The sequence below is a fragment of the Perca flavescens genome, chromosome 5, assembly GCF_004354835.1.
Source record: "Perca flavescens isolate YP-PL-M2 chromosome 5, PFLA_1.0, whole genome shotgun sequence".
NCBI classification, from domain to species: domain Eukaryota; kingdom Metazoa; phylum Chordata; class Actinopteri; order Perciformes; family Percidae; genus Perca; species Perca flavescens.
The window spans coordinates 33,900,865-33,923,779 of NC_041335.1; the positions used below are offsets into that span (position 1 = coordinate 33,900,865).

The following is a 22,915-nucleotide window of genomic DNA, read 5'->3' on the forward strand; positions in this document are numbered from 1 at the left end:
GCCTACCATAAATTGATATTTCAAAAAAGTCATTTAATGCAGTGTGATTTTAAATCAAACTCAGTTCCTCACATAAATATAGTCATGTTTTAAAAAATGCTTCTCTTTATTGTTTTTCACAACAGTACAAGTCAAAACAAATGCAAATTAGTCAAACAAGCCATTAGGCTGTATTTCTAAACACTCAACTGTAGGTTTTTTTATATAGTAGGCCCTATAAGGCAAATCAAAGTGCTAAACATCAAACACCATTTTTTCATTATTAGTATTTTATTGTGTAAATTCTCATGTACAACGTGCAACATTCTTTCACAGATGAGGTGTGGAATTACAATGTCACTTCTGCGGATTTGTTTAAACTTTATTATGGTTATTCATGGGGACGATAAAGTATTGCCTGCAAAGTGGTATCCATGATGTGTAAAAGAGTAAACGTTGTCACATCGTTGGAAAGGTCTCAACCTGGAGAGTAACATATGTCAGTATGAAGAGGATACATTACTCCTTCTTTGATATATTGACACCTTGAACCCAGCACATGTTTGAAGGCTTGTCATTTAGCAACAGAAGGTGCTACACACATAAGACCAGCTGTCCTAGATAGCTCTGGACCTCAGCTATCATGTAGATATGGTCACCAAAGTTTACCCACTGTGAGCACTGTCAAATATCTTAATAAGCTATTTTCACCTATTTAGCGATTTGATTTTTAAAATATGATTACACCAGTGTGTTCTCCATCCCAAAAAAAAACCAGGGTGTATCCAAAATTATACACTGCCAACTTCTAATTATGAGAAATATAACAATATACTTTAAAACTACAACTCCCATAAGAAACGCCACAGAAGCTGTTACAAAGCTTGAGAACTTGTAGTTCTTCCGGGGTGGGTGGGGGGACTCGTTTGGCTCCTCTTTCTGCTGCCCGCCGTGAATATCAGTGACACTACAGGCCGATACCTCACATACAGAGGAGGAAGCTACAAGCCATTTCTCTCGGAACGTAGAGGAAAACAGCGACCATCTTTCTTTCTGAGACACCCCTGCCTTGCTGGAAGCCTCTATGAAGAGAGGAGGAGAAGGGGAGCTGTTAAGACTTCCTTCCTCTCTTGCACTGTAATTGCTTGTTTATGTTTATGCAATTTATATATTTTTGCAAATAGACTAAACAAAGTTGAAGACAGCTGATTCCACTGAGTTATTAATTTGTTTGTCAGCCCTGTATCTACACATGTATCTATGCACTGTTCTTTATAAAAGATAAATATGGTGTCAAATGCGAAAGCTTTTAAACGTGATGTGAATGAAACTCTTAACTTGTATGAAATATTCACACACGTGATCTGAATTTAAAGTCACAAAAAGAGAAAAGAAAATCTTAACATGTGCTTAACCGTTCATCTGCATCTCTTTTTGTTTTTTATTGAAAAGGAATTAATTTACAATATAAGGGCATAGAGAACATGACAATAAGACCTCTCAACATGCATAAAGGGAACACTGAAAAAAAGGATAAATTAAAAAAAGTATTAAAATAAAATATGCAACAATAAATGACATAATAAAATAAATCATAAATAGTATGTCTCTTAATCATTATATGGTTTATATAAAATGTAATTAATTCATTAGTCCTTTATTTTCCCTATTGCTTTTGCTTAATTTCTAGATCATTGATAAAAATAATGGCAAACAGCGTGGGAGGGAGCACACCCTTGTTCTCCACTAAATGGGATTGGAAACCAACCTGCTCTATTGTCAGATGTCTATCTGTGAAGATGTTTTCTGTTTTGTGACATTGACATATAGTACAAAATCTGCTGTTAGGTGAAATTCAACAAGATTAGATTAAAAAAAGAAGAGACTGAGACTAGCTTGTTTCAATGCTCCAGAGTTTTAATTCAAAGTGCATCAAAGATTAGTTTGTGCTAAAAGTGTTCTTTTCACAACATATTCATTCTTCTCTTATTAAAGGCAAAAGAGGAAGTCAAGAAGTTTGGTTACAGCCAAACAGGGAATTAAAGATGTGATTACACATGAGACTGATGACACAGATAAATCCACACTGTCACACGCTAAGAAGATGTTTGTGTGTGTGGTAGGTACAATTTATCTCTGTGTCAGCTCAGGAGATTCTTATGGGTTTCTGGCACAGACAGATGGAAGTTTGATGGAACACTGGACATCATCCCAGCAGTTGTGCTCTGTGAACACAAGAAACACAGGAGTCATTAAGAGCTTTACTATCTCAACAGAAGTAATATCAGTGACACTAAAGGCCAAAATCTCTTCACAAAACAGAAGAAGCTTCACGACAGTTACTAAAAATTACTTACATGTTGCAAAACGGAGCAATTTGTGGTGTTTATCACCCATTCATTATGCATCACTTCAGAGTTTAACTCCAACATTGTTATTTATGACTTTTGTCATTTAACTCCATACAGACGTCCTGGTAATTAATTTGTTGTGATTTACCTCCAAAATTCATCTGGATACAATCCTGGTTGCCATATCCATTGTTGGGTTCCCCTGCACACCAGAATGTAAAGGAGAAAGGTCTGCCATCACTCCAGAACCAAACATTGTTCTGTAGAAAAGATGTAGAAGTTAAAACGTGACATCTTATCCCTAATCAGAGCTTTTGTATGATATATTACCTTCGGGGAGTCATGGCCTCCAATCCAGGTTATTGGATTACCATGAGTCTGTTGTTTGATTATCATCTGAATGAACTGATACTCCTCAACACTGTGCACTGATGCAAGGTTTCCTTTCGAGGACTGGCAGTTTTTCTACAGGGGAGATAGACAGACAGACAGTTGTGAAACTGCATTTTAATGTGGTCTCCTCCACCAGCAGGAGGGTGGAGGATTGGCTCAAATATTGAGCTGTTTGCAGTAAATATTTGTTGATGAGGTGATGGTAGTTTTGCAGGGGTTTAACGTCACTGTTGTACTGTGGTCTCTGCTACATTGGCAGCTTTAATTAGGAGGTTTTGTCTTTGGTTGCATTTGTTTGATTTTCACCAATACTGTGTACTCGTTGTAGTACCACAAGCAGTTGAAGTGCAAAATATCTCAACATCTACTACATTTTTGGCACTAAATGTGATTCAGACTAGTTGACATTTAATAAGAATAACAAATGTGAGGGGTGGTGGTTCCTCTTTTTAAAAAGGGGGACCAGAGGGTGTGTGCCAATTATAGGGGTATCACACTTCTCAGCCTCCCTGGTAAAGTCTACTCCAAGGTGCTGGAAAGGAGGGTTCGGCCGATAGTCGAACCTCGGGTTGAGGAGGAACAATGCGGATTCCGTCCTGGTCGTGGAACAACGGACCAGCTCTTCACTCTCGCAAGGATCCTGGAGGGAGCCTGGGAGTATGCCCAACCGGTCTACATGTGTTTTGTGGATTTGGAGAAGGCGTATGACCGGGTCCCCCGGGAGATACTGTGGGAGGTGCTGCGGGAGTATGGGGTGAGGGGGTCTCTCAGGGCCATCCAATCTCTGTATGACCAAAGTGAGAGCTGTGTCCGGGTTCTCGGTAGTAAGTCGGACTCGTTTCAGGTGAGGGTTGGCCTCCGCCAGGGCTGCGCTTTGTCACCAATCCTGTTTGTAATATTTATGGACAGGATATCGAGGCGTAGTCGGGGTGGGGAGGGGTTGCAGTTTGGTGGGCTGGGGATCTCATCGCTGCTCTTTGCAGATGATGTGGTCCTGATGGCATCATCGGCCTGCGACCTTCAGCACTCACTGGATCGGTTCGCAACCGAGTGTGAAGCGGTTGGGATGAGGATCAGCACCTCTAAATCGGAGGCCATGGTTCTCAGCAGGAAACCGATGGAATGCCTTCTCCAGGTAGGGAATGAGTCCTTACCCCAAGTGAAGGAGTTCAAGTACCTTGGGGTTTTGTTCATGAGTGAGGGACAATGGAGCGGGAGATTGGTCGGAGAATCGGGCGCAGCGGGTGCGGTATTGCATTCAATCTATCGCACCGCCAGACGAAAAGAGAGCTGAGCCAGAAGGCAAAGCTCTCGATCTACCGGTCAGTTTTCGTTCCTACCCTCACCTATGGTCATGAAGGCTGGGTCATGACCGAAAGAACGAGATCCAGGGTACAAGCGGTCGAAATGGGTTTCCTCAGGAGGGTGGCTGGCGTCTCCCTTAGAGATAGGGTGAGAAGCTCAGTCATCCGTGAGGAGCTCGGAGTAGAGCCGCTGCTCCTTTGCGTCGAAAGGAGCCAGTTGAGGTGGTTCGGGCATCTGGTAAGGATGCCCCCTGGGCGCCTCCCTAGGGAGGTGTTCCAGGCACGCCCAGCTGGGAGGAGGCCTCGGGAAGACCCAGGACTAGGTGGAGGGATTATATCTCCAACCTGGCCTGGGAACGCTCAGGATCCCCAGTCGGAGCTGGTTAATGTTGCTCGGGAAAGGGAAGTTTGGGGTCCCCTGCTGGAGCTGCTCCCCCCGCGACCCGACACCGGATAAGCGGACGAAGATGGATGGATGGAACAAATGTGACAACAATGCTGAATTCAAATTAACATTTATTTAACACAGTTATTGTCTACATTGTGTGTTTAGTGGGTGTTTAGTCATAGGCTATAACCCACAACCATCCCAAAAGACAAAACTGATAAATGACTTACATGTTCTGAGTAAGAGTGGGGGCTGGGGACACTCATACACTAGGTTTTGTAGCCCTGTAAGCTAGTTTAGCTGGTTAAAGGATTTCTACACTACATTTCTACATTCAGAATTTGATTCAGGTCATGTAAACAGCATGTTCCGTTTGGATATTCCGAATGAGGCCTTTTTCCGAATATAGCATTTTTTGATTAAGACGTGGGATGTGCGGGTATTATATGAAGTTAAATGTGGTGCAAGAGGTGAGAGTTTGTAGAAGAACTTGCAGAACAAAAAATCTGAACTTGTATGTTAAAATTTTCACTTGTAAAAAATATTGTTAAAAACTCACTATTTGTAGTTTTTAAAACATATTACAATTTACTATTTCACGTGGTAAAGATATTATTCAATTCAATTATTTCTTTTTGTTTTTTTAATCAAGTTGAAATGATCTGAGGACAATGGATTTTGTATGCAATGGGCCAGCAAATAATCATTAAATTAATACAAATTAAAAAATAATCCTATAAAAACCCTTACATATGTGCAAAGGACTCCCTGATTATAACCTTGATTCTTTTCATTCATGAAAATGTTATTAATTTCCAACAGAAATGGCACTTTTCTTAGTGGGACATGTTTTTGCCAAAGTTTCAATTTATTTGGGTTTACAGTGCCCTTGTTCAGACAATCAGAGATGATGAAGCTAATATTTTGTCACTAGCAACCTAACTTCCCACAACTTAAATATTTTACTACATATCATGAATGGTACTCCCAAAAGGTGTTATTTTAGATAAATTGTTGCTGGGCTATACGTCTTCGTGAATATCTGTTAACAACTCATTGCCGTCACCTTGAAGTGTGTATGAAGCGGTTTTTGAAATAGCATGCACTGTGGATGATTCTACCATTTTTATAGCTAGAACAGTAGTTTTTTGCATTTATATCATGTTTCAATTGTGGAAAATGGCATATCACTAGGTTTTTACGTGGGTCAGGTCACTGCACATCCAAATAAGTGCCCTTAACGACCCACAGCCCATAACATGGGAGAACTTGACCCCCTACCTGGTGGGGCCCAAATATATTTTCATCTTTCTAAAACTGCTTTTCCATGTCTCCCCTCCATAAATTATAGAATAAACACAGATATTTGTGCATTTAGTTAAAATACATGGAGTTACAGCCAGGTCGGGACGATTGAAACAGCTGTTTCAACCGTCCCGACATAGACATATGCCATTATAACCTGTTTTGCTTTCCATGTAAACAAGCATGCAATATGAAAGTCTGGGATTGTGGAGAACACTAAATAGTCTGCCGAAAAAGCATGTAGTCTTTAAATGAAAAACACTCATTAATAATTGAAAAAATGTTATCGCTGATGAAGTTTACTTTTGACCATCAAAACACTTTATTGCCTGTAACTCTGTGATAAAAGGAAATAACAGGAAGATATTTGGCTGATAGAAGGAGGTTAACATGCTCTATGGTTTGACCTAAGGAAGTCTGTCTATCATCATTGCACTCGGAGAAAACTGGAATGTTTCATCTGTCCCGCGTTTCAATCGTCCCGGCTCTCCCCTACAGCTAACAGGTTAGCACTGTCAATGTTAGCATCCTGATGTTAGCATTTTGCTCAAAGCTGCCATGTCTAATTAAAGCTCCTAGCATGACAGTTCAATTCAATTCAATTCAATTTTATTGATAGTATCAAATCATAACAGAGTTATCTCAAGACACTTTACAGATAGAGTAGGTCTAGACCACACTCTATAAGTTCCAAAACCCCAACAATTACAGTAATTCCCTCAAGAGAAAGCATTAGCAGTGGCTGTTCCCTTTTAGGAAGAAACCTCGGCAGACCCAGACAGTAGACTCATAGTCTTGTTTGTCCGTTAGTTGGTATCTCAAAGATATCTCAAATACTACTTAATCTATTTTAAAGGAAATTGGGTGGAAAGGTTATTCAATACCAGCAGAATATACTTTCTGATTACCTCAGCGTCAGACCAATCCAGTGTTCTAGGAATGAAGAGGAAACAGCGATCATTGTACTTATGCCAAGAAGCAGGACAAGCAGGGCCCTCTGCGTAGCTGGAAGAGTTGCTGGAAGAGTTGTTGGAAACGTTGCTGGAAGAGTTGCTGGAAGTGACATATGCGTCTTATGAAGACAGAGAATCATAAACAGCGGATTTCACTGAGTTATTAATAATATGTTTGTCAGCATTAATCTACACATGTTTCTATGCCTGCACTGTTCGTTATGAAGGTAAATGGTGTAAAACGTGAGAGCTTATTGTATATATAATACGATTTGATTACTTGTAGAACAAAACTCTGAACTTGTATTTTGAAATCAAAATCTTTTTATTTAGTTTTTAGTATAACAACATACAAAGCTGTTGATTTGTTAAAGACAGGTTATATGAAAGAAAGAAATAAAAAAAAACACCAATCAGTCACTGCAACATGTGCTCTCTATATCACAATTTGGCCAACCTGCGCACCTTGACTTTTGCAACACTTTTTGCGATGTGGTGCAAAACTAATTAGTAGCTGTGGACATAGATCTATGGTGGACATAACGTTAGGCTGTGGAGCTCTGAGCAAACAGAGCTGGGGAAGCAGTGTTGCTATCACCCGATGTGGCAATGTTTTTATTAAATTTACATTAGTTTATTTTTACAAGTGGAATGTTCACAGACAAGATTATTGATCACCTCCCTTCAGAATGTTTGAATTTTGTCACACTCCCAGACACATTGTGCATAAATGTTCATTTAGCCTCATTGCATTTAAAACAAAGGTCAGGTAGATTACTGTTGTATTTATTTACTTTGACAGGAGTTGTATATGTTTGCATTAGCCAATTTTATTGGACTAGCTTTAAAAAAGAGTTTTTCTTTTTCTGAGATGCGTCACAAGTTTTCTTTTAACTGCTTTTCTGTCCTCTTTTAAGTCCTCCCTCCATGTCTAAAGTCTGGTTATTTGATGTTTCTTTAAAGCTAGATGCAAGCAAGTTACTGTATACTGTATATTGATCAAATCTAGTTATAATTTCTTCTAAGGATAAGAGTGCAGGAATCCTGACTGATTGGTTTTGCATAGAAAAAATAAAGTTCCTCACTTGGAGATATTTAAAAGAGAGGTCATTAGAATCCTATTCACCTACTGTACTAAGCCATATTTAGAATCCTGCATACATCTTGCCTGGTTTAAATAAAACATTGCCCTGCATTGGGTTGAATTGTGACAGAGAGTCCAATATGTTCATATTTTCTTTTACCTTTTAGAATACATTAACTATATTAAGAACTATAGGGTAAGCAGTATGTGTTCTTAAGTACTTTCTGAAACACTGCCTTCAGCACCTTGGTGTCGGCTCCAAGGAAGCAGGCGGTAAGCTCTAGGTCCTGTTGCCACCGCAAGGCAAAGTCCTGCATTCAGCTGATGCATGTGAATATTTATTTAAAAATATTTAAACATAACCATAAGTTCAGAAACGGAACTTCAGGTTTTTGTTCTAAACAGGGGAACATTTTTGCATTGGTTTTTGTTCTTATTCAGACAAAGTTAAACAGGCTCAACTCAAGCCATCTACAAGACACTCACATCTTTTGCATTGATATTTTCTCAGATTCAGCCTGTGGTCTTCCTTATTCAGAAAAAGCTTTTAAACAGTGATGATCACTGTTTCAGTTAATATTAAACTGTTTACATGGTAGAAAGCCAAAATACTTTTGGCGTTCTCATGAGATTATACTGACCTTGTGATAAACACAGAATGCTCCTGAGGTCAGAGCATGCGGTTGAGATGCACTGCCTGACCAGAGATAAGAGACAACATAGCCTTTTGTATTATGACTTTATCTTAAAAATAAAAAAGCTGCTGCTGAAGCTATCATTAGTCATTTCTTTCTGTACTTTGCTGTGAGTGCTCTAAAATTGACTCCCACTTGGAAGTAAAAAACTAACTTTGAGAAGAACTTCAGTGTTCCAGTCTATTCTTTGATAAATAATTATCCTTACCTTAATGAATGTCATCACATCTGTTTGGCTGTTCAACAAATCAAAGGGCACAACATCACACACTGTTGGTTTTTTAAATGTTAACACTTTAGTGAATCATGGATTGTCACCTGCCAGTACACTTCCCTATCAGCCTGGGTTAATCAAATATATGTTACCTCAATCAAACTGTATGCTAAAGAGTCAATTCAATTTAAAGAGTTTTTTCAACCTGGCTACCTATTTTCCATTGCTTTTGAGTCTGATTTATGGGAACAGTATTCTGTGAAATCGGTCCAGTATTAAGCAAGACTGCTGCAGTCAGAAGCGGCAAAACAAGCTATAGTACAATGTTACATTAATGGTTAATTGTTTACCTTCAATTTACACACTGTTGTCATCAGATTTTAAAAATCGAATTGCGTAATGGAAAATTTTATAATTATGAATTATTCTTACTTGTAACAAGAACACATGAACACTGTTGTATTGAAAATGGTTACTAAGAGCCAAACGAGAAACTATTTTTGTGTTATCTTATCACGCCAGCAACTGTATAACAGACACTGCATGTATTGTGGTTTAAGCTAGGGTCATGAAGACAGTATTTTTAGGTTGTAGGAACAGGATGGTGGCGAGCACGGCCCGATCCGGCACAGCCCGATCCGGCAGGGACAGGCTACCTCTCCTTATGACCCGTCTCTCTTAGTTACGCTGTTATAGTTCTAGACTGCCGGTGGACTTCCTTCCTTTGACACACTCAGCTGCTCTCTCCTCTCCCTTTCTATTACTATTTGTGTGCATCCCGTCCCAGAAATGCTTGTTACTAACCTAGCTTCTGGGGAGTTTACTCCCCGGAGTCCTTATGTTTTTTCAACCAGCGTATTTCCTCGGAGAACGTTGGCACCAAGATCTTGGTTGCAGCTGTCGCCGTGGTCCTGCTGCACTCCCTGCTGAGCTCTGCCCTGCAATGTCATGCTGCTTCCTGCTGAACCCTGCAGCTTCCTGCTACGTCCATCCATGCTCTGCTGGGCCACACTACACCCTGCAACGCCCTGCAGCGCCCTGATATGACATGAACTACTACGACTACCATTTGAAGTCACTTTTCCATTATTAATGTGACTATTATTGCCACTGTTCATCACATCCCCACCCGGCCTGTCAGACACCGCCTACCAAGAGCCTGGGTCTGTCCGAGGTTTCTTCCCAAGAGGGACTTTTTCCTCGCCACTGTCGCACTGCTTGCTCTTGGGGGAATTACTGTAATTGTTGGGGCTTTGTAAATTATAGAGTGTGGTCTAGACCTACTCTATCTGTAAAGTGTCTCGAGATAACTCATGTTATGATTTGATACTATAAATAAAAGTGAATTGAATTGAGTGCTTAGGAGTTTCCTGTTCTTAAAGTTTCAGCTCATCAGTGACCAATTTGGGTATTCCTCTTTGAGTGTTCTTCTTTCTGTGTAGAAAGGATGCTGACATTCTGCATGCACTTTAAGAGCTCTTTCTCTGCATTCTGCAGCAGTGCGGTGAAACCAGCTGTCCACTCGCGAGCATTAATACTTATGACTCTTCTACATTGCACTCTGATGTTTTGTGAAAGTTGTGTTTCTGCTTGAAAGTAATGAAACAAACAAAGACAGTTTGGTTTTCCTCATCTTTCATTATTTATGACATCTGTACTCACTTTGCTACATAGAAACTTCCACCGTTAAATAGGTAAAAATAGCTTATTACCATATTTGACAGTGCTTACAGTGGGTAAACTTTGGTGACCATATCTACATGACAGATGAGGTCCAGAGCTTTCTATAACAGCTGGTTCTATGTGTATAGAAAGCACAACCTTCTGTTGCTAAATGACAAGCCTTCAAACATGGACTGGGTTCAAGATTCAGAGGTCAATATTTCAAAGCAGGAGTAATGTATCCTCTTCAGACTGACATATGTTACTGTCGAGGTTGAGACCTTTCCAACGATGTGTTTGCTATAGTTCTACGACAGTGTTTTCATTTTTACATATCATGGAGACCACGTTGCAGGTGATACTGTATTGCCCGCAGAGGGATATCTGCCTCGAGTTCAAATGCTTCACACATAAGACAAATTGTTTTATCATACAGTTGACATTTACTTACAATAAAACAACATAAACAAAGTGAAATGTAGCCAGACTGAAACACATCACACAGCCACAATCTATTGCTCATCTTTCACAAACAGTGACAAGAGCAACCTACACACAACCCTATATGCATCATATAATGAAGCTATTGCACAACCACTGCAGCATCAAGCAACATTATTTAAAGTTTTAAATGAGGTAAGTCCAAATTAGGCCTATAGTTTAGAAATATTTGGTTTACATTGGGCTACCCTATATCTTCTGCCAGAGGACAAGAGCTCATTTGCATGGAGAATAAAGATAGAATGGGACCATATTTCCTGTGCTTGCCTGGAGAGTCTATTCTATTCCTCTACACAACCTTCATGAAAGTAACCTGACAATTAAGCTTTAAATGAGATGTTTTTAGATATTGCCATGCTTTCTGACTTATAAACAGGGCCGGAGATTGCTATAGGCAAACTAGGCGATTGCCTAAGACGTCAAATGTGTTTGTGCGCCGAGTTGCCCTTAGGTCTTCTTCCCATTAATAATGGAATTAGAATGACAAGCGAAATAAAATGTTTATTAAACATGATCATCCTAGGGCGCCCCCTCAGCCACACGTTTACTTGTCAACCTGATTATTAGATTGAATTGATGATTATTGTTGATTATTTCCTAATTGGGGGAAAACTTCAAACTAATGATTTAGTTAGATTTTTTTAAACATTATTATGGTGTATAACTTACTGGAACAAAGCTGAGCAACGTGTTGTTGCTGGTGACAAAACCATTGATCACTGTTCGATTCTCTGCCCACATTGCATTGTGGGATATGGGCTTCAAATGCACCCCGCTCGGATCACATTATAGTGTTCTGTTTTACATCATACTGTAATATTTCACCGGTAATAAGACCGAAATAATATTATTTAAATAAAGAAATGAATACCATGATAACATCTAAATAAATGTTGATGTTGTGGGAGGAATGTGTCAAAAATGGGTTAATTTTTGTCAATGACCTTTTGGACTTATCTGGAGATTTCATTTCCTATGAAAACTGAAGAAATTTTTTAGCATTTCTCTCGATCAGTTACATTTAAACAAGCTAATTTCTGCAATTCCCAAAATTTGGAAAATAAAATTGCAAAATGGTAAGAAGAATAAATTAATGGTTTGTCTCCCACCAATAAGATGTTTAAAATGGTTATTTGGTTTAAAGATAAATATCAATATCAAAGGTACTGCACTTTTTCCACACAGAACCTGCCTGTTTTGGGAAGATGAATTTAATGAACCTATTTTGTGGAAAGATTACTTTAAAACAATCTACAGAACTACAATTGATTCATATTCCAGAATATTTCAATTTAAAATCTTTTATAAAATTATTGCAACAAAAAAGTCTCTGGTTAAATGGCAGATTGTTCTGCGAATCACACCTCAGAATATTTTGTTATGTGTGTTTGAGGGTAAATGCAAACACTTTTTGAATATGATTATTTTGATAGGTAAAATGTTTATTTTTAAAGCGAAAACTACATCAAATTCATGTATAAAACACTTTAAGAATAGAGTTTATCATCAGCATATGATAGAAACAATTATAGCATCAAATAACAACAGAATAACTGAGCATGAAAAGAAATGGAATGTCTGTTTACTTGATTTAGAGATATAAATATTAGGTGTACTCTCTTAAAGGAGTACCATATGTAATATTATAAATGTTTGGCTAATTGTATTGTTTTTTTGTAGTATTGATTTATGTTATTTTTTATTCTCTTTGTTATTAATTTTGTTTGCTTTGTGCTTCTTTTTATTTATAGTTTGCTTTCTTGTCAAAACACTATGAATGTGGAGTGGATTGTGGTTGTGATTGTGGTATGAATGCATGGGGGAGTGGTAGGGGTGGGTGGGGGGTTTGTTTTGTCTTTTTTTGTAATTCCTAATTTGTTGTACGTATTAGATTCTGAATAAAATGGAGAAGGAAAAAAATAAAATAAATGAAAATTAAAAAAATAAATGTTGATAGATGTAGCGTTATAGTTTTAAAAATATAAATAAACAACAAAGCAACCCAGCTTCCCTGGCCGAAATAGACCGACATAATAATAATACATATAAACCATGATAAGATCTCATGAATAACTGTTGATTAAAACAGTGGTTATTGAGCTAAAAATACCAATAATAAAACTGCCACAGATTTCGAGTTAAGGGGCCGTGTTTTCTCTTTCGTCTATATCCGACGGAGAGAGATTAACATGAATGTTTATCTGACGGACCCCCCCGTCGAAAAACAACGCAAAAGGTACACTTGTTTCGTTGGAACTTGAGGCCAGGGATCCTTGACCATGCGTCAGACATTTGACGAGTAGGGAGTGAGACTGTTAATTGTTTATTTATTTTCTTTAGTCTGGTGAGTTTGGCGGTGGCGATTTTGGAGCGATTTCTGGTTAAAAAACACAAATTTTACTCTATAAACAAAAATGTCTATCTCTGTAGGGATCCTTTCCATAATGTTTTCAGACATGAAGCTAAACGTGTCCTATCCTCCCAGTATTTATTTTAGTTGGCCTCGCCACATTCTCGCTTTACCTCCAGTCCAAGGGTGCAAACCTTGCATCAGCAGCAATTATGAGTACTTTGTGATTCAGAGGGAGATAGTGGGTCGAGGTGACTCCATTACGGACATCTGGTCATCTCAGGCCAGATGGGATCCAGTATATGTCACTGAAAGCAGTGCTATTTTGTCAGCCAAAAACTTGAGTACAGACCTTTGCCAAGGCATGCCCTATCTCACAACGTTAATGCAGTGTGAATACAGTGTGTATTTTGCTGGTCGTTAATACATTTCATTTTCATAAAAGGCGCATGAATTAAACTAATTAACTAATTATAACAAGATGAAAAGCATGTAAATCAAAATATTTCTAACACTTCGTGACATTGAAATTAGTACAAAAGGTGAAATTTTAAAAGATTAGATTCAACAAAAGAAACAGACCAGCTTGAAATGCTCTAGAGTTTTAATTTAAAGTGCATCAAAGATTAGTTTGTGCTTAAAAAGATTTTAATATCAAGTCTTCTCTTATTAAAGGCCAAAGAGGAAGTCCAGCTCCTGTTTACTTGTTGCTTCATCCCTTCAGCAGCGTTCCAGCCAAACAGAATAAAAGCTGTGATCACACAAAGACAGTTTGTGTGTATGTTTGTGTGTGTGTGTGTGTGTGTGTGTGTGTGTGTGGTAGCTACAACATGTCTCTGTGTGTCAGCTCAGGAGGTTACTGAAGGCCCTGACACACCAATGACTCAATGACCAATCTGATTGGTGGAGCGTTAACCTGGAAATGACGAGCGGGATGAGTCTGACTAACCTGACTCAAAATCGGACGAAAATCTTTAAATCTTTGTCAATCTGACATGAAGACAGATTCAGCAACTGTATGGCCTATTTAACCTATTTACTTAAAATGTTTTCAGAAACAAGTTCCGGTGAACTATCTTCGTAAAATATGAGATTGTATTCCAAACGAGCCGCCATTATGATCCATTGTAAACCTCACGTTATTTCATATCTATTGTTCTATATCTATGGAGTAAGTGCTGTGCTAAGCTAAACGCTAAAATGTGGCGTTTGTTCATCTGCATCTCTTAATACATCCATGATCTGCATGTACTGTAGTTTACTTATTTTTTTATTGAAAAGGAATTCATTTACAATATAAGGGCATAGAGAACATGACAATAAGACCTCTCAACATGCATATAGTGAACACTAAAAAAAAGGATGAATTAAAAAAGTATTCAAATAAAATATGTAACAATAAATTGTAAAATAAAATAAATCATAAATAGTATATCTATTAATCTTTACATGTTTTATATATAATGTAATTAATTCATTATTCCTTTATTTTCCCAATTGCTTTTGCTTAATTTCTAGATCATTGATAAAAATAATGGCAAACAGCGTGGGAGGGAGCACACCCTTGTTCTCCACTAAATGGGATTGGAAACCAACCTGCTCTATTGTCAGATGTCTATCTGTGAAGATTCTTTCTGTTTTGTGACATTAACATATAGTACAAAATCTGCTGTTAGGTGAAATTCAACAAGATTAGATTAAAAAAAGAAGAGACTGAGACTAGCTTGTTTCAATGCTCCAGAGTTTTAATTCAAAGTGCATCAAAGATTAGTTTGTGCTAAAAGTGTTCTTTTCACAACATATTCATTCTTCTTTTATTAAAGGCCAAACAGGAAGTTAGGAAGTTTGGTTACAGCCTAAAAGAGAATTAAAGATGATTACACATAAGACTGATGACGCAGATAAATCCACACTGTCACACGCTAAGAAGATGTTTGTGTGTGTGGTAGGCACAATTTATCTCTGTGTCAGCTCCGGAGATTCTTATGGGTTTCTGGCACAGACAGATGGAAGTTTGTCAGAACACTGGATATCATCCCAGCAGTTGTGCTCTGTGAACACAAGAAACACAGTAGTCATTAAGAGCTTTACTATCTCAACAGAAGGAATATCAGTGACACTAAAGGCCAAAATCTCTTCACAAAACAGAGGAAGCTTCACGACAGTTAGTATAAAATATTTACATGTTGGCAAATGGAGCAATTTGCGGTGTTCATCACCCATTCATTATGCATCACTTCAGAGTTTAACTCCAACATTGTTATTTATGACTTTTGTCATTTAACTCCATACAGACATCCTGGTAATTCATTTGTTGTGATTTACCTCCATAATTCATCCGGAGACAACCCTGGTTGCCACCTGCATTGTTGGGTTCCCCTGCACACCAGAATGTAAAGGAGAAAGGTCTGCCATCACTCCAGAACCAATTACTATGCTGTAGAAAAGATGTAGAAGTTAAAACGTGACATCTTATCCCTAATCAGACCTTTTGTATGATATATTACCTTCTGGCAGGCAGTGCCTCCAATCCAGGTCATTGGATTAGCATGAGTCTGTTGTGTGATTATCATCTGAATGAACTGATACTCCTCAATACTGTGCACTGATGCAAGGTTTCCTTTCGAGGACTGGCAGTTTTTCTACAGGGGAGATAGACAGACAGACAGACAGATGTGAAACTGCATTTTAATGTGGTCTCCTCCACCAGCAGGAGGACGGAGGTTTGGCTCAAATATTGAGCTGGTTTCAGTAAATATTTGTTGATGAGGTGATGGTAGTTTTGCAGGGTTTAACGTCACTGTTGTACTGTGGTCTCTGCTACATTGGCAGCTTTAATTAGGAGGTTTTGTCTTTGGTTGCATTTGTTTGATTTTCACCAACACTGTGTACTTCTGTAGCACCACAAGCAGTTGAAAATTTCAATTGAACTGCAAAATATCTCAACATCTACTACTATTTTTGGCACTAAATGTGGTTCAGACTAGTTGACGGATATTGGTTTTTCATTGGTCAATGCAGAACCCAATATTTAGAGAGCAGGACGGCCTATGGCCAATACGTAATGCCGATATCATATTTTTTGCATCTGACAATATAACAACAAATTAATAAGAATAAAAAAAAAAATGTGACAACACCGCTGAATTCAAATTAACATTTATTTAAACAGTTATTGTCTACATTGTCTGTTTAGAGGGTGTTTAGTTGTATAGGCTATAATTTTCAGTAGTTTTGAAATTTTTTTCAAAACATTTCATTGTTGTGTCCACTAAAAGTCTTCACAGTTACACCTGCTTACCGTCCCACAACCATCCCAAATGACAAATCTGATAAATGATTTACATGTCAGCATGAGTGGGGGCTGGGGACACCCATAAACTAGTTTTTGTGGCCCTGTAAGCTAGTTTAGCTGGTTAAAGGATTTATACACTCACTATGTTTACATGCACATATATTCCACTATTATTCCGTATATGACAATATTCAGAATTTGATTCAGGTCATGTAAACAGCATATTCCGTTTGGATATTCCGAAGAAGGCCTTTTTCCGAATATAGTATTTTTCTGATTAAGACGTGGGATATGCCGGTATTATTCTGGTTTTAGAGGCATTCTTTGGACATAAATTCTGTGCATTCGGAATATGCGTCTCAATCTGGGTTTTTACCACAGTTTACATCCTCTTGCCTGTTTACAGCTTACGGTCAGCTCTGTGCGTTGTTATGGTTGCTGTACACAAACTAACCAGCCACCACTTTGCAAGGCTGCAGACCATTGACTGTGAACAAAAAATAGCTGCAGACCCGGTAAAGATGCATGCCCAAAAGATAAGAAGGAGAAACACAAACTTTATCAAAGACTGTCAACAGGTTATTCAAGAAGGTGGTTGAAGGAATAAAAGAAGGGCGCTGTGTTCGCACGGTCGAACAAGTCCACCACCGCTGGAAAACATATTTTGCATGGCTGCATGTAAACTACAATATTAGTGGAATATACTCTTTTATTTGCCATGTAAACAGCTTGGTCTGAATATTTTTTTTTAATAAAAAAGATTGACTTGTACTTTTAATTTGACTTGGTGTTTTTAAGTTAGTAATACCCAATATGATTAAGGCAATCACTTGCAACAAATATTTGAAGTTTTGATGTGAAGGATTTTTTGAATTTTATGAAGTCAGTGTTGAGTTATGGATAATTAAAACGATAGACAAGAAACTAATAAATATTGAGTTTAGTGAACATGAAATACTGAGGTTTTTATACTTAAAGGTCTCATGACATGGTGCTCTTTGGATGCTTTTATATAGGCCTTAGTGGTCCCCTAATACTGTATCTGAAGTCTCTTTATATAGACCTTAGTGGTCCCCTAATACTGTATCTGAAGTCTCTTTTATATAGACCTTAGTGGTCCCCTAATACTGTATCTGAAGTCTCTTTTATATAGACCTTAGTGGTCCCCTAATACTGTATCTGAAGTCTCTTTTATATAGGCCTTAGTGGTCCCCTAATACTGTATCTGAAGTCTCTTTTATATAGACCTTAGTGGTCCCCTAATACTGTATCTGAAGTCTCTTTTATATAGACCTTAGTGGTCCCCTAATACTGTATCTGAAGTCTCTTTTATATAGACCTTAGTGGTCCCCTAATACTGTATCTGAAATATCTTTTATATAGACCTTAGTGGTCCCCTAATACTGTATCTGAAGTCTCTTTTATATAGACCTTAGTGGTCCCCTAATACTGTATCTGAAGTCTCTTTTATATAGACCTTAGTGGTCCCCTAATACTGTATCTGAAATATCTTTTATATAGACCTTAGTGGTCCCCTAATACTGTATCTGAAGTCTCTTTTATATAGACCTTAGTGGTCCCCTAATACTGTATCTGAAGTCTCTTTTATATAGACCTTAGTGGTCCCCTAATACTGTATCTGAAGTCTCTTTTATATAGACCTTAGTGGTCCCCTAATACTGTATCTGAAGTCTCTTTTATATAGACCTTAATGGTCCCCTAATACTGTATCTGAAGTCTCTTTCCCGAAATTCAGCCTTGGTGCAGAATTACAGCCACTAGAGCCAGTCCCACAATGAGCTTTCCTTAGTATGTGCCATTTCTGTGTCTGTAGCTATTGAGGAAGAGATAGTGGAGGGTGGGGGTGTGGGCTTGACCAACTGCCACTTTGCTCATTTCAAAGCCATGATGTCTCTCTCTCATGGGTGGGCCAAATTCTCTGGGCGGGCAAAGCAGAGAAAGGGGAGGTAACCTTACTCCTTATGACCTCATAAGGAGAAGATTCCAGATCGGCCCATCTGAGCTTTCATTTTCTCAAACGCAGAGCAGGATATTTAAGCTCTAACAACCTCAGACTTTGTCAAAAATTGTGGCAACTGATTGCCTCATATTTTTTGAGTACTGCTTATTTATTTGGGTTTACAGTGTACTTGTGCACGGACATTCACAGATGATGAATCCCGGTGACTCTTGTGACTTTTCTGACGCGCCCATGTCTTGTTTGTCCGTTAGTTGGGAAGATTCTCAAATACTATATAATCTATTTTAAAGGAAATTGGGTGGAAAGGTTATTCAATACCAGCAGAATATACTTTCTGATTACCTCAGCGTCAGACCAATCCACTGTTCTAGGAACGTAGAGGAAACAGCGATCATTGTACTTATGCCAAGAAGCAGGACAAGCAGGGCCCTCTTCGTAGCTGGAAGTGACATCTGTGTTGTTGGAAGCGACATCTACGTCTATGAAGACAGGGAATCATAAACAGCTGATTTCACTGAGTTATTAATTATATGTTTGTCAGCACTTAATCTACATGTTTATATGCCTTCACTTTTAGTTATGAAGGTAAATGGTGTAAAACGTGAGAGTTTATAGACTTATAGAATACGATTTGAGTACTTGTAGAACAAAAATCTGAACTTGTATTTTGAAATTTTCAATCATAAAATATTCACACGCCTATTTAAATGTAAAGTCCCCAAAAATATTCACCAAAGGGTAGATTGATATTTACACAAATACAATTTCAGCTGCAACATTTACTCTTTTTTTTAACTGGAGTTAATTTTCCAGTATGACCACAACTCAGTGATTCCAACCCCACAAATCAGTCACTGCAACATGTGCTCTCTGTATCACAATTTGGCCAACCTGCGCACCTTGATTTCTGCAAAACTAATTAGTAGCTGTGGACATAGATCTATGGTGGACATAACGTTAGGCTGTGGAGCTCTGAGCAAACAGAGCAGGGGAAGCAGGGTTGCTATTGCCCGATGTGGCAATGTTTTTACTAAATTTACATTATTTAATTTTTACACGTGGAATGTTCACAGACAAGATTATTGATCACCTCCCTTCAGAATGTTTGAATTTTGTCACACTCCCAGAAAGAGTGCATACATCTTCCTTTAGCCTCATTGCATTTAAAACAAACGGTTGATGCGTCACAAGTTTTCTTTGAACCGCTTTTCTGTCCTCTTTTAAGTCCGCCCTCCATGTCTAAAGTCTGGTTATTTGATGTTTCTTTAGAGCTAGATGCAAGCCAGTTACTGTATATATTGATCAAATCTAGTTATAATAAGGATAAAAGTGCAGGAATCCTGACTGATTGGTTTTGCATAGAAGAAATAAAGTTCCTCACTTGGAGATATTTAAAAGAGAGGTCATTAGAATCCTATTCACCTACTGTACTAAGCCATATTTAGAATCCTGCATCCATCTTGCCTGGTTTAAATAAAACATTGCCCTGCATTGGGTTGAATTGTGACAGAGAGTCCAATATGTTCATATTTTCTTTTACCTTATAGCATACATTAACTATATTAAGAACTATAAGGTAAGCAGTATGTTTTCTTAAGTACTTTCTGAAACAATGCCTTCAGCACCTTGGTGTCGGCTCCAGGGAAGCAGGCGGTAAGCTCTATGTCCTGTAGCCACCGCAAGGCAAAGTCCTGCATTCAGCTGATGCATGTGAATATTTATTTAAAAATATTTAAACATAGCCATAAGTTCAGAAACACAACTTCAGGTTTTTGTTCTAACTTACCAGGTTCTACTCAAGTCTACAAGCTCTCACATTTTGCATTGTATTTACTCAACTTCTCTTATTCAGACAAAGTTAAACACTGATACTCACCATCAGCTGTAGCCAGAGCCATCATGGCACAAACGAGTAGAGACACAGTCAGCATCTTGGTGGCGGAGATAATGCAGATAATTCTTCTTTCTCAGATTCAGCCTGTGGTCTTCCTCTGTGGAGATACTGAACTGAAGTGGAAAAACTAGCTTTTATATACATGTTTGTTAGGCAATTTATGATACTCTTTTTTTTTCTGTTAATATTAAACTGTTTACATGGTAGAAAGCCAAAATACTTCTGGCGTTCTCACGAGATTATATTGACCTTGTGAAAAGCACAGAATGCTCCTGAGGTCAGAGAATGCGGTTTAGATGCCCTGCCTGACCAGAGATAATAGACAACATCGCCTTTTGTATTATGACTATATCTTTTTTTTTGTTTTTTTCATATATGTTTATTAAATTTTCAAAGGTAAAACAAGAACACATATGACAGAAACAAACATAACCTACATATAACATAAACATACATTTGGCTCACACATACAGTACATTTAAATTCTAATTTATACAGACGAGAGATTCAGGAGTCATCCTATACAAATAAAATTATCAAGTAAAATAAAAGTAAAATCAACCAAGTGTACATTGCCGTGCATAATACGTTCATATAGTCAAAGAAAGGTACACAGAGATAAAAACATGTTAATTAAATGCTGGGACATCATTTACGAGGCAAAGCGTTCTCAGATATGATACAAACCCTCTTGCAAGAATGGTAGAAATATTCAAACTGATATATGACAAAAAGGGTTCCCATGTTTTACAAAACACATCATCTTTGCTTTGTAGTTTACACGTCAGGTAGTCCAAAGCAACATATTCAAGAGTCACCCTTTGCCATTGAACCTTGGATGGAACTTTATCTGTTATCCAATTCAAGAGAATACACTTCCTGGCACAGAAAGCAAGTGTTTGATGAAGTTTTCTTCTAAATGTATCAGTAATGGCCAAGTAACAGACATAAGGGATTATTATTTCTATTAGTAGATAGAATCTTATTGATTTCCTGCCCAATGACCTGCCAGAACTGCTGCACTTTTCGACAATACCACAAACAATGTGTAAGATTACCAGTTTCTATTTTACACTTGGGGCACAGTGGAGATGAATTAGAGTTGAATTTATGGCATTGAGAGGGAGATATATATGGGCCCTGTCCAGGAGCTTTAGTTGCATCTCACTCAGTTACAAACACACAGCGTTTTTGCACTCTTCCAAGTATCACTCCAACCATCATCTGTTATATTAATATTAAGTTCTTTCTCCCATAAGCCTTTCAGAAAATAGGTGTTTGTGGTGTTATATAGGATATTATAGAATAAACTGATAGACTTACCAGATTTCTGTAGAAAGAGCTGTCTCTCTACATGTGTAATATTTTGACACTGAGGGATTGTAGTATCGTTTGTAACGAAGTTTCTTACTTGCAAATATTGAAAGAAGTCCTGTTGCTGAATGTCATATCTCCTTTTCAACTGATTAAAGGACATCATGGTAGAACCTTCCAGTAGTTTGTGTAAAGTAGATATTCCTTTATTTACTCAAATCCGGAAGTCATTGTCCATCACTCCAGGAGGGAAATCAGGGTTATCGCATATTGGAGTAAAGACAGAGGTGAATCGAGATCTGCCCTCTAATTTTTTAATGGCAATTGTAATTGGGTTGGTACAAGCAAACTTCAAAGATGTATTTTTCCTAATAAACAAAAGATTACTTAAAGGGTATCTGGACATTGAGCTTTCTACATCCAGCCAGAGAGATGTGGCCTCACTACACAGCCAGTCAGCTATAGTACTCAGTTAGAATTTTCTAATGTCTGGGAGATCAACACCCCCTTCTGTGGGTATTATGACATCATAAAAAAGCTGCTGCTGAAGCTATCATTAGTCATTTTGTTTCTGTACTTTGCTGTGAGTGCTGTAAAATTGACTCCTGCACAAGTAAAAAACTAACTTTGAGAAGAACTTCAGTGTTCCTGTCTATTCTTTGATAAATAATGATCCTTACCTTAATGAATGTCATCACATCTGTTTGGCTGTTGTTCAACAAATCAAAGGGCACAACATCCCACACTGTTGTTTTTTAAATGTTAACACTTTAGTGAATCATGGATTGTCACCTGCCAGTACACTTCCCTAACAGCCTGGGTTAATCCAATATATGTTACCTCAATCAAATTGTATGCTAAAGAGTCATTTCAATTTAAAGAGTAATTTTTTTAACCTGGCAACCTATTTTCCATTGCTTTTGAGTCTGACTTATGGGAACAATAATCTGTAAAATCGGTCCAGTATTAAGCAAGACTGCTGCAGTCAGAAGTGGCGAAACAAGCTATAGTACAATGTTACATTAATGGTTAATTGTTTACATCCACAAAAACTGCTTGTTTTGCCACCGACTCAGATTATTATTATTATATATTATAAGTGTTTGACAACATTGTGGAAAGGATCCCTACAGAGGTCGACCCTTTTGTTAAATAGTAAGATCCTTTTTCTTTAACATGAAACATCCCCAAAATTGCTATGGCCAAACCTACCAGGCTCCATTTAAATAAGCAGTAATTTTATCATCAGATA

At 37.9% G+C, this 22,915-nt stretch overlaps 1 protein-coding gene across 2 annotated transcripts; it reads right to left on the minus strand.

Annotated features, from left to right (window-relative positions):
* Positions 1 to 1,825: 1,825 nt before the first annotated feature.
* LOC114555039 (type-2 ice-structuring protein) lies at positions 1,826 to 20,445 on the minus strand. 2 transcript variants are annotated; one of them, XM_028577119.1, is made up of 5 exons: positions 20,332 to 20,445; positions 6,629 to 6,792; positions 2,661 to 2,795; positions 2,479 to 2,590; positions 1,826 to 2,204 (listed from the first exon to the last, which is right to left on the minus strand). In XM_028577119.1, the coding sequence occupies exons 1-5, from the start codon at positions 20,384 to 20,386 to the stop codon at positions 2,137 to 2,139; spliced, it is 534 nt and encodes a 177-aa protein (XP_028432920.1). In that variant the 5' UTR covers positions 20,387 to 20,445; the 3' UTR covers positions 1,826 to 2,136. The 2 variants fall into 2 exon arrangements, with proteins under 2 accessions (XP_028432920.1, XP_028432921.1); XM_028577120.1 differs by lacking the exons at positions 1,826 to 2,204; positions 2,479 to 2,590; positions 2,661 to 2,795; positions 6,629 to 6,792 and adding exons at positions 14,589 to 15,230; positions 15,505 to 15,616; positions 15,687 to 15,821; positions 18,798 to 18,934.
* Positions 20,446 to 22,915: the final 2,470 nt, after the last annotated feature.